The sequence below is a fragment of the Mirounga angustirostris genome, unplaced genomic scaffold, assembly GCF_029215605.1.
Source record: "Mirounga angustirostris isolate CCGP_5_RB_7025 unplaced genomic scaffold, mMirAng1.0.hap1 SCAF_2, whole genome shotgun sequence".
NCBI lineage: Eukaryota > Metazoa > Chordata > Mammalia > Carnivora > Phocidae > Mirounga > Mirounga angustirostris.
This window is the reverse complement of record NW_026991710.1, coordinates 150,050,582-150,062,889: the sequence shown is the minus strand read 5'-3', so window position 1 is coordinate 150,062,889 and position 12,308 is coordinate 150,050,582. Positions and strand designations below refer to the sequence as shown.

At 48.8% G+C, this 12,308-nt stretch overlaps 1 protein-coding gene across 1 annotated transcript in view; it reads left to right on the top strand.

Annotated features, from left to right (window-relative positions):
* The window catches only part of GATA4 (GATA binding protein 4), a 53,666-nt gene that overhangs the window by 32,807 nt on the left and 8,551 nt on the right, over positions 1 to 12,308 (top strand). Inside the window, exons 3-4 of the mRNA XM_045879343.2 lie at positions 10,144 to 10,310; positions 11,543 to 11,668. Of these exons, the coding sequence (XP_045735299.1) occupies positions 10,144 to 10,310; positions 11,543 to 11,668 (293 nt within the window). The remainder of the gene's footprint in view (positions 1 to 10,143; positions 10,311 to 11,542; positions 11,669 to 12,308) is intronic.

Here is a 12,308-nt window from a genome sequence, read left to right as displayed (position 1 = left end):
TTATTAGTTATTTTGTAACAGCTTTATTAGTAGGTACTTTATGTTCTATAAAGTTCACTCATTTATTTTTTTTCTTTTTTATTTTTTTAAAGTTCATCATTTAAAGTGTACTCTTCAGGGGCACCTGGCTGGCTCAGTCGGTAGAGCATGCAACTCTCGATCGTGGGGTCATGGGTTCAAGCCCCATATGGGACGTGGAGCATACTTAAAAAGTAAAATAAAGTGTACTATGCAGGGAATTTTAGTATATTCACGGAGTTGTGCATTCATCTCCCAGACAATTGTAGAAACATGTTCATCACTCCAAAGAGAACCTCGTACCTAGTAACAGTCACTCCCAATCCCTTTCCCCCCTGCCCCTGGCAACCACTATCTATGTCCTGTCTGTGGATTTGCCCATTCTGGATATTTCATGCAAATGGAACCACACACTCAGTGGTCTCTTGGTGTTATTGTTAACTGTCCATTTCCCTCCAAGCTTCGGGCCTTTGCCCTGCTGTTCCCAGTGCCTCTTATGCGCCTCCCCAGATACAGAAATGCTTGTTTAATTAATTGCTTCATTAATGAATTTAAACTGTGTTACAGGAAGAGAAAATCTTAACATAGTCCACATAATTGTCATTTTAAAAATCAACGCAAATTTTCCTATTTTTTTTTTTTTACCGCATCTCAGTTTTCTTACTCATTTCCCTATCCATGGACCTTTGGGTTGTTTCCAGTATTTTGCCATGAACATCTTAAAAGTAAACCTTTTTCTCTTTCTTTTTTTTGGGGGGGGGATGCCTTTGATTATTCCAATGTATTATTAGAGCAGTTTTGTCACTGCGTCATGGAGTTCTTTTCCATATCTATCCATCCGTTATATATAATTGTATATCCACACATTATATACATATGAGAAACCTCTGGCCCTGTGTAATTAACTCTCAGTTGAGTTATTACGTGTGTCCAGGAGCATGGCCAGGTTGTCAAGCAGAGCCCTCAGATTTATACCATTCTACTGTCTTGTTAGATACTTTAGGATGCTGGATTTTGTTGAAATCTGATTGGTCAATGTGCAATGAGTTTCTGCTGTATGCCCAGCGCTGCAGATAGAGTGATTCAGCCTAAGAGCAGCGTGGTGCTGGGGAAGGCAAGGATCAGGTCACAGAATGTTCTGGAATCTCACGTGAGTCACTCACCTTCTCTGGACCTTGGTTTCTTCCCCTGAATGTTCATGGAATCACCCAAACATCACTTCCAGTTTTTAAGACTCTGGGCCACCTGCCCTCCAGGAGACTTAATGGAGACTTAAAGGAGACAAGTCATCCCAGGGGCAAAAATGATTAGGGGATGTTCAGAGCTAACCAGTGGTCATAGTCACTGAACAAGGCAGGGTCCAGAGAAGGGAGGTTACAGTTTGGGCTCAGTACTCAGATTCCAAAAAGTGGCAGACATTTTCAATTGCTGATGCCCAGTCAGGGCTCTCTTGGCTGGAGCTGAGCCTAAGGCCAGACCCAGGCAGCTGAAGCCAACCAGAACTCAGGGAGCTGTGAGATATCAGCCACCAACTAGGGAGCCCAGCATTTAGAGTGATTTTACACACCTCTTTCCTTGCATTCTGCATGCACCCTGTCTGGGAGGCAGTAAATCAGCCCAGTAATAAGACACTTGGTGACACTGGGGAGAAACGAGTGTAGGGACTACAGTGGGAGTAAGTGTCAGAGTTGGAGGTCTCACAACCAACATTCTGCTGAGAGTGGCCATACATCCTGATTTTAAATTTGTTGTCCCAGAGTAATTAGGGATCAGCTCCTCTCCCTCAGAAGTGTCCCATTCTGGAGGACGAATCAGACATGGCCTCCTAGTCAGACCTGGCAGAAAAGAGGAAAGCCAGCGTGGTTCCAGGTTTAAGAGGGTGGACACGGCAGCCTGTAGAGACTCAGGCTCTTGCACACTAACTGGTCTTAGCTTACACTTCGTGGGCCTCTTCCCGAGGTCCCACAGGGAAGACTCTAGACTTCTCATTCACTGGATGGTAATGGGCAGAAGGCAGGGAGAGTGAAGCCCAGAGAGAGAAGCCCAGAGGAGACAACTGGGCAAAACAGTGTTTGTAAAAACATTTACTGTTAGAAGGACAAAAATAACAACATTAGGGAAAGTTTTACAGATAGAAATTATAACACAACACAATCTTTGAGTATTCCCTTCTTTGCTTTGTTCTTTTGGCTCCTTTAAAGATGGTATCCCAGCCCGTGGATCACAAGTGGGAAGGGGCCGTGGTGACCCTCTCCTGGGGGTGTATGAGTGTTTAATTTCCAGATCTGGCAAACAAAGTCATATTGTCAGTACCTAACATCGTAGAACTTTTCATAGCAATGTGGCAATCTCTGTCATTAATGGATTTAACTTTGTACGATGCTGAAAGCCCAGGACCTAATCATCACTGAGGATCAACCTCGAATAGTAAAACACCAAGAAATTTCTCCTGGGGCTGGTGAGTGACCCTGCATTTTGTGGGGAAATCTTTATGCTGCAATTATATTCTCACATGTAGGGATTCTCGAAGGTCTCAAAATCTAATCACAAAAATGAAGGCTAGGGAGCACTTCTCAGTTTGGTGTCCTGAAGAGCATTGAAACAGATGTGCCTTCCGACACTTCTGTAAAACAGAGCACCCATGGGTCCTGGACTTTTTGAGCCCCTGCTGCTAACATGGGATATTGTGACCTTAAACTATTTTCCATATTCTGATTTTTGAACTGCTCATGTTGACACTGTCTGCTGCTGGGGGAAAGGGTGGGTCCCCAACAGGATGGTGAAGTCAGAAGCTGGAGCTCGTGGGATTCTGGGCCCACAGTTAAGAGACTGGTCAGTGAGTGTGGGTTTCCAGTCCCAGCTCTGCTGTTGATTCAGCAAGATCTTCTCTGAGCCACGTTAACCACATTAACATTCTTCCATTGCCTGCCCTCTGGGCCAGCCTCCCACTCTGCTCCTGCTAGGAGCCCAGACCAGGTAGGACCAGAGGCAGATACTCGGGAGCTTGGAGATCTGCAAGGGAGGGGCAGTTGGTCACAGAAAGGAAAGACAGATGGTTGACTCTTTCCATAGTCCCTTCAGTGACGGGGCACCAGTCACCTGGTGGAGCCTTCATTTCATCTTTCCCTTGGAATTTGTCATTTCTCTTAGCGTGTTAGGGGGGTATTAATTCTTGGCAACGTGCTGTAAATATTTTTCTCCGGTCTCATTTGTTCTCTCACCTCCTCCTTTTGCTTTCTCGTTCTTTCTCTCTTCCTCCCTTCTTGTTTTTGGTGCTTTTTCCTTTCTCTCGGAATGTTCTTGCTTCTTTGTGGGGTGTTCTTTTTTTTTTTTTTTTTTGAACCTGAGTCACATTCTTTAACTTTCCTTCCAAGCCCGAAGCCAGGCTCCTAGATGAACGCCAGTGTTTTGTGTGTGTGTGAAGGTGAAAGTTTATTTCCAGTGCAGTGACAATATTCACCTGGAGAAGAGTTGAAAGGTCTCTCATATTATTCAGTGACTATTAAGAAATGTAGCACGCTAAACGTTTCATGTAGATGATTGTCCGTAAGATGCTGAAAGTGTTCCGCACCCCACGGCACCGCGGTCAGAATGGGACGGACAACCCCCGTGAGGCGCTGCCATGTTGTCCCTCCGCGCTCAGAAGCAGAGGCCCCGGGCTCCGCCGGGCCGCTCGGGCCAGGCCTGGCGGGAGCCGCTTCTGTTCAGTGGCCGCAAGAGCTTTCAGGTTCGGCGCACTGACCCCTGCCAGCCCGATGCTGCCTGAGCTGTGTCCGCCTTCCCCTTGGCAGCCCCCTGTCACAGGCCAAGCCTGACAAAGCCCAGAAGACCGAAGGCTCAGGCTGCCAGAAGAACCTCAGGATTTGTTTGCTCCTTGTGCCCCAGCCCCAGGCGCCAGCCCGGAGGACCGAGCCAGGGCTGTCAGGAAATCCAGGCACGGTCTCTGGTGAACTTTGGATGGGACACAGGGCTGGGGTTCAGCAAGGGACATATGGGTGGGGCTCGGGACTTTGTTCCTGAAGCCCCTTTGGCTCTGGGGAGGTCTCTGGGCAGGTACCTCCTCTCTCTTCGCCCAGGCCTTGGATCCCTGCTGGCCTCTGTTTCGGAGCATTGAATAGCTGCCCAGAGCATGGGTAATTTCCACTGTGTTCACGTGCCTTCTCTCCCCAAATAGATTGTAGCGTGGTCTAGGGCAACTGAGGACGTGCAGCTAAGGGTGGAGGGGTGGGGGTGCGTGATAGAGCCCAGGCGCTGTTGCAGTTTGTCACATTTCATAATTCTTTGGGGTTGTGTATCCCCAGCTAGACCAAAACAACTATGAGCAGGGATTTTTGCCCCAGTGTTGTCTGATACATCATCTCAATGCCCAGCACTTGCTACAGGGGCCAGGAGAGCAGACACATGACAAATGTTTGGGCTTCCGTGCCCGCACAGAAATAGTGGTGCAGGGCCCGAGGTCAGATAGTGTCAGGAGGGTGAAGGGTGAGGGTGAAGGAGGGGGCTCAACATGGGCTCTGGCCCAAGACCCAGCTTCCCCTAGCAAGAGCAAGCCACTCAAAAGACGGAAGGCCTGAGGGGCACCGCCACGGCCAAGCAGAACCAGGCTCTGTGGCATCCACCCATTTGGCTGGCATTCACACCGGCAACGTGCAGCGGTGGGCAGACAAGTCCAGCTCTCAGGCAGTGCCCAACACATGGTGCCAGCCATGAACCTGGCCTCTGATTCCTTCCCCTTCTTCCTCCTACTTTTCTCCTCTCCTTCTTCCTCCTTTCCTTCTCCCAGTGTAGCTGGGGGCAGGGGTACGAGAGCACCTGGCTCCGGGGCCCTACACAGGCCAGGTTCGGCCACTCCCCACTGACAAAATCCAAAGGCAGAGTTTTGAGGCAAAGCAAAAAGGGATTTATTTCGGTGAGGCCGACACCGGGAAACAGGGGACTAGCGTGTCAAAGACTGTCTCCAAAGCCCAGAACATACTCTCAGGTTTAGGTAAGGAAAATAGGGGATGGGGGGCAAACATGGGTGGGTGCGTGGAAGTAGGCAGGGAGAGTCAAACCCATCACTGTCCTAGAGTCCATCAGGGGCAGGGTCTTGCTGGCTCAGGGTAATCCTCCTTAAGAAAGGGGATAGTTTTGATTCTCAGCAGGGGATGCTTTGCCTTTAGGGTCTTCTGCCTGAGCCCAGAGACAAGCTGGAAAGAAGAACTCAACTAAAGAGTTTGAGGTCAAAATGGAGGCAGCCGAACTCCTCCTCCTTCACCAACCCTGACTTGCTTGTTAGCCCTGCCTGTGGGTGGGTTCCCCAAGATGGATGGAGCAGGTCAGGGGAGAGGTCGGAGTCTTTGCCTTTGATTGCATCACTTCTCTGTGGGGAAGTCAGGGGTGGGATCCTTCAACCTCCTGGCCCACATTTTTCTTTTCAGGCACTTGGGTAGAAGTAATCTGCCATAATTCCTAGGAACATCCCTACGAAATCGGATGCCTCAGAAATCAGGCTGAGTTTGCTTCCCTCTTTAAGAACAGTGCTTTCCTAAGTGGGTCATGGATGGAGGTGAGGCATTTGATCCCCATTCCTGGGGTTAGGGCCCAATTCATTTTGTGTGTCTCATTGCTAAATATCAGTAACTACAATTTCCCATGAGCAGTAGTCTTGTGCCCTCATAGGTACAGACTGTCAACCAGGCTGCCTGCAAGCCTCCAAGTTGGCCAAATCCGAGAGTGAGACACAATTTACAATTCTGAGCACGGCCCCCCTCACCCCCGTGCTTGGTGAAAAGGTCAGATTCCCAAATCTCCTAGCTCTTTTATCTGTTCCCTCCCCCTGCGAAAACCCAGCACCAAGCTTTGTCCCTGGTCTTCCCACTCCCTCCCCACCCCTCCAAACCTAACAATAATCCATCACTCTTATCTCATTTGGTGTTTACAAAGCACTTTACAGCCATTGTTGTGAGTTTTTCCTCTTATTTGCAAAGTACTTTACAACTATTATTACAAGTCTTTCCTCCAATGCGGGGTAATGCTGACCCATTTCCGAGAGAGTTGGATTGCCACTGCCTTCTAAGCGGTTGGACCAATGGCCATGATGCCCAGCACTGGAGAGGTAGGGCTTTCATAAGTGAAGGTCACAGCTGTGCCCTTAGAAATCAGGCTGAGAAACTGGCTTCAGGCCACTGCCCACCAGATGTTTGTGCTGGTGTGGGGCTCACTGCCTATCAGCTCCCACTTCTGGCAGGGTGGCTGCTAAGCAGCAGGGTTTGAACTTCGTTCTCTCCTTTCTTCAGCCCAAGGTAGGGGTGTGTGTGTGTGTGTGTGTGTGTGTGTGTGTGTGTGTGTGATGCAAGAGAGTAAAATAGTCCCCCCATAGTGGACTGGGAGCTGCTCAAGGTGATCAAAAGTCTTTCTGTTTTTGTTTTAATTTTTTATCAGATTTTTTTTAAAACAGGCAACTATGGCATTCCAGAATGGCATTTTTAAGAAAGAAAAGTCCACATTACAATAACTAGCCTAACAAAAACGTCTTCCTTCGCAGTGCCTTAGCTGCCATCAGGGTGGTCTGGCAGTTCATGTGTTGCACTTTTCATTTAACGTGAGGGGTAAACATTTTCCTCGATTGTTACAGTGTCTTTGTAATAAGCATTTAAACTTTGGTAACATGTTATTGAGTAGGTTGGATGGCAAGACTTTCTGGTAGAAAACATGGAAACTTCTGTAAATTTGGAGGGTTAGTGGATTGTAGAGAGACTTGGTGCATCTGACAGGGTGCCTTGAGGAAGCGTGGCCTTGACCTCCTATGCCATTTCTTCTTTGGCTACTGTTGTTAACACCTGACCCTTCATTCTGGGTCTGACTTCTGCACTTCCCACCGTAGACAAGAAGTATCTGCCATCCAAATCCCATATTGGTTAAGGTGTGTTCTGAAAATGAGTTGAGCAGTATTGTTAACTCATTATTGGTATTTTGGCCCAGTTTGCCCACCTCGGTTATCAGCCTTCTGAGAATAAGTTTCCCTCTTAGTTTCTGGGACATCTATCAGAGTGCTTAAATAGCAGATGCTCAGTAAATATTTGTCGGTGACAAATACATATTTGCCAACCTCCAGTGCCTTTCCCTGGCCAGTAAAATAATTGCCTTGAGTGTAACCTATTCTGTGAGGCAAGTGTGAAGGAGTTTCTAAGGCAAATCTTTGTGTTGGGGTTTCAGTTAAGGCCAGTAAGTAGCAGAGAAACCTATAATTGCCTGGATGGCTCCTTCGATGAGATTCTACCCCTTCATATAAAACCAGAAGTGTGAAGAGACGAGATCTCCCCTCCAAAAGAGAGGACCAGATTATGAGATTTTTGTCTCTGGAGGCTTCTTTAGGTAAACCAGAACACGGGAAAGAAACCGGTTTGCTTATCTTTATTTTTTTTTAGATTTTTTTTAAAGGTTTTATTTATTTATTTGAGATAGAGAGCACGAGCAGGGAGGCGGGGCAGAGGGAGGGAGAAGCAGACTCCCCACTGAGCAGGGAGCCCTATGTGGGACTCGATCCCAGGACCCAAAGGCAGATGCATAACGGACTAAGCCACCCAGGCACCCCCAGTTTACTATCTTTAAAGGGAGGAGAGTGTGATTCTTTATCTATGAGAGCTCCATACTGGAATATTTATGAATGAAATGGTAGGATGTCTGGGATTTCCTTCAATTATACAGGATGGAGGAAAGAGGGTGGAGAGATACAAGGGACAAGACTGGCCACAAATTGTTGGAAGCTGGATGATGATTAAATAAGAGTTCATGGGGCACCTGGGTGGCCCAGTTGTTAAGCGTCTGCCTTCGGCTCAGGTCGTGATCCCTGGATCCTGGGATCCAGCCCCGCATCTGGCTCCCTGCTCCGCGGGAAGCCTGCTTCTCCCTCTCCCACTGCCCCCTGCTTGTGTTCCCTCTCTCGCTGTGTCTGTCAAATAAATAAAATCTTTTTAAAAAAATAAGAGTTCATTCTGTTCACTTTTGAGCGTGTTTAAATCTTTCCATTAAAAAAAAAAAAGAATAAGAGGGTCGCATTAGGTTTGGACTGGGAAGGAACATGATCTGAAAGAGTCCTCCATCCCCAAGCATGGTTTAGGCTAGAATACCGTGTATTGGTTCAATTTTGAGGCTGTAGTGCCATCTAGTGTTCACTGCAAACCCCCCAACCAAAGGCCGACATTGCAAGCACCTCTCCTTGCTCCAGAGTCCTCCTGTGAACTCCCCTGGCCTCAGGGGAAGGCCTTGGCCGAGGGAACAGGGTTGACCGGCTCAGGACAAGGGCAGCACTTGAGGGTCTGGAGGTGGAGGTGGCGTGCGGGCTCATTCCTTGCCTCACCCAGGCGCGGGGAAGCAAACTGGGACGGGAGTTGTCCTTTTGTGTGCGGCTCTGAAAGCAGGTGACCTTGCCGGAGGGTTCTCCGTGTGACCCAGGTGCAAAAATAGCCTCTCTTGTGACGGGTGTGTGCTCAGCTCCCTGGCCTGAGCAAATAGCCCCTCACACCTGCACATTGTTGACTCGGTGTGGACACACAGCTACTTGTTTGCAGGTGCAAATGACTGTTTGTGTACCCAGAGTTGAGGGGAGGGCCCCCCACCATCCTCTTCTTCAGCCCACGTTCCCTTAGAGCAAGTAGCTGGGCCACAGAACTAGCAGAATGTGTGACCTTAAAACCCAGTACTAGGTCCTGGTAGAGGGAGAGCTCTTAAAACCCCTCCTCTCCAAATATTCCCCACCCCGTTACAAGAGAAGAATCCACTCTTGCCTCTGGTGGTAGGACAAGAACAATCTGAACACCAGGGTAGCTGCATTTAGGGACAGAAAATCTGGATAGGATCTAAAATATTTTTCAGGCTAGGAAGTGGTGTACATGGAGTCAGGGAGACTTCTGGAATTCTGAGCCAGGTCTTATACAGATCATAGAGAATAAGAAACTTGGCCCAGCCTATATCAGCAAGGCAACTGAAATGGGCATGAATGAAATTTGTCAATTGTAAAATCCTATAGACTTGGGCAATAGAGGTGGTGGGGAGCGGGGTTGGGGGGTGGTGAGTGAGTGCAGGAGACTGAGTGGTGGCAATGTGCCCACGGAAGTGTGAGTGACTCTAAGTCACAGTTGCTTGCAATATGGACCTGTATTTTATGTACCAATAAGCAGGAAAAAGTGTCAAACTGTGATACAGCATGTCATACAGATATATTGAAATGGCAAAAATGAACAAAAATGGATCACAGCCCTTTTTGCAGGGCAGTTTGAAAATTTCAAAAACTTTCCAAAAATGTAGTCCCTTTGGTTCAGTAATTCTACTCCTAGGGGAGTATCCTAAGGAATAGGCAGAAATGCTAGGATTTGTGCACAAAATGAGCAGTATTTACAAAACAAGAATCAGAAACTGGGTAGGGATTAAGTAAAAGTTTAATGATAATGAGGATGGCACATTTATAAGATGGGATACCATACTCTGCTAAAACGAGTTTATGAAGAATTTCTAATGTGGGAAAAATGCCTTGGTATTATGTGAAAAAAATAGGCTCAATAGCTTGACCTCGACTAGGCAAAGTATGTGTCAATATATAAAATATTGCAAAGGATATAATAGAACAAAATGTTAATAACACTGGTGATCTTGAAGTCACAGGATTATATATGATGTGTATTTTCTTTACACACTTTATTTTCTAATTTCCCTGGAGTAATTCCTTTTTTTGTTTGTTTGATTTTGTGTTTGTATTGAAAGGGAAAAGGAATCTCAGTTTTGAAGGGAAAAAAGAGAGAAAGGTCTGGGCAGAATTCAGTGTTGGGTGAGAACCTCAGGGCCACCGGCTCTGGAGGAGAGAGAGGGACTAAAACGCAGGCTGCTGGTGGTCGCTGCCCGAGTCCTCCTTTTCTTGTGACCCGGGTCTTGTGCTGTGTGTGCGATGCCCAAGAGTAAGAATGTCCACTTCCCCTGACAGTCCTCTGAGCCGAGCCCAGTCAGGAAAAGGGAGGCAGCTGAAGCTGATCCATCTTTTACTCCTTGCAAGGAAAAGGCATTATTTCCTTGGCCTCCGGATTCTCCGAGGTAAGGTTTCTGGGCACAAACTGAAAGAATTAATCCTCTGTCTTACTTTCCACCCAGTAGATATGTTTGACGACTTCTCGGAAGGCAGAGAGTGTGTCAACTGTGGGGCCATGTCCACCCCGCTCTGGAGGCGCGACGGGACAGGGCATTACCTTTGCAATGCCTGTGGCCTCTACCACAAGATGAACGGCATCAACCGGCCCCTCATCAAGCCTCAGCGCCGGCTGGTAAGCAAGTGCGCCGATTGCTCAAGTCCACCCTTCTCACCTGGCTTTGGGGCTCACGCTTTGGTTCTGAATTCCCAGGTTCTGAATTTTGGACTTCAGGTCATCTTTTTTTTTTTTTTTTAATTTTTTTAAAAAGATTTAATTTATTTATTTGACAGAGAATGAGAGAGAGCGCGCACAAGTGGGGGGAGCAGCAGAGGGAGAGGGAGAAGCAGGCTCCCTGCTGCCTGGGACCCTGGGATCATGACCTGAGCCATAAGCAGATGCTTAACTGACTGGGCCACCCAAGCGCCCCTCAAGTCGTCTTTAAAAGATGGTGTTTGTGGAGGGGTTGGGTGGCTGGGTGGCAACGCAGTAATTTCCCATATCTTTAGAGTTAGCTCCATATGCCAGGATGTTCCAGACCATCTAGTTTAACCCCTTCATTATGCAGAAGTGAAAAGTGAGGCCCAGCAAAGCTAACAGCCTCGCCCACGGTCACAGGGATACCGAGTGTTCGTCTAGAACCAGAGTCCAGGCTTCCCAGTTCCCAGTCCAGCCTTGCCTTGGACAGCTCCTGTTTTCACCTCTGCCCCAGGAGGATGGGGGACTCTTCCTTAACCCTGTTTTCAGCTGATCGGTTAATAAAACCTGAAGCCCAGGGGGGAGATTAAGCAGTGTGTGTTGGGCCCTATGGCCCGGAAAGAGCACGTAAAGGGGTTTTTGGTTCTCGGCTCCGTGGTCTTTTCTAGTATGATTTGATTTTGACCAACACAAATTAGCTTTCATGTATATTAGGGAGGGAGGAACGGAGAGGTTAAAACCGGACATTTACCTTTCTTGCGGTCCTAAGGCCCATCCAGCCTTTGAAGACACTTGAATACAGTTCTTCCCCCAGCGCCCTTCCCCCACCCGAGGTCCCCATTGATTCTCCTTTTGAGGAAAGCTCTTCTGCGCGCAGGGTCCTGTCTGCTGAATGATTGGTATGCCACTGATTCCAGTGAGGACTAGAGTCCACTCTACTCCCCCTGCCGCCGAAGTCTTTGTTCTCACCCCCCGCCCCGAGTGGCTTAGGGGAGGGGAGAAAGAGCGCCTCGGCTGGCTGCTCGGAGGTTCTCCTTCAGGGCTCTTACGGCTGACCCTGCCACCCGTTCAGGGACGGCCAGGCCCTCGGCGCTCCCCGCGACGGAAGAGCAAAAGCCGCAGCGCCTGCCTTCGGCTTGGACTCCAAGGCTCTGTCTTCTCTGTTGCAGTCCGCCTCCCGCCGAGTGGGCCTGTCCTGTGCCAACTGCCAGACCACCACGACTACGCTGTGGCGCCGCAACGCCGAGGGTGAGCCGGTGTGCAATGCCTGCGGCCTCTACATGAAGCTCCACGGCGTAAGTAGCCGCCCCGCCCCGGCGTTCCCGGCCGTCCGCTCTCGCTCGCTTGCAGACTCGACGTCGTTGTCTCCTCCTTAGCAAAGACCCTTGGATTCGGAAGGGACCGTAGAGGCTGCCGTAGCAAAACCCCACGGACCGGGTGGCTTTAAACAACAGACCTTCATTTCCACATTCCTGGAGGCTGGGAGTCCCAGCTCAGGTGCCGGCGTGGTCAAACGCTGGTGTGGATTTGGGGGCATACTCTCATCTGTTATTGATTTGCGTGGGACTTACTGCAAGTATTCACAGGAGATTAACCCGACAGTACCTTTTTTTTTTTTAAGATTTTATTTATTTATTTATTAGAGAGCGAACGAGAGAGAAACAGCATGAGAGAGGAGAGGGTCAGAGGGAGAAGCAGGCTTCCCGCTGAGCAGGGAGCCCAATGTGGGACTCCATCCCAGGACCCTGGGATCATGACCTGAGCCGAAGGCAGGCGCTTAACCATCCGAGCCACCCAGGCGCCCCCGACAGTACCTTTTTTTTGAAGATTTTATTTATTTATTTGACACAGAGAGAGAGAGAGAGCACAAGCCGGGGGAGTAGCAGGCAGAGGGAGAGGGAGAATCAGGCTCCCTGATGCGGGGCTTGATCCCAG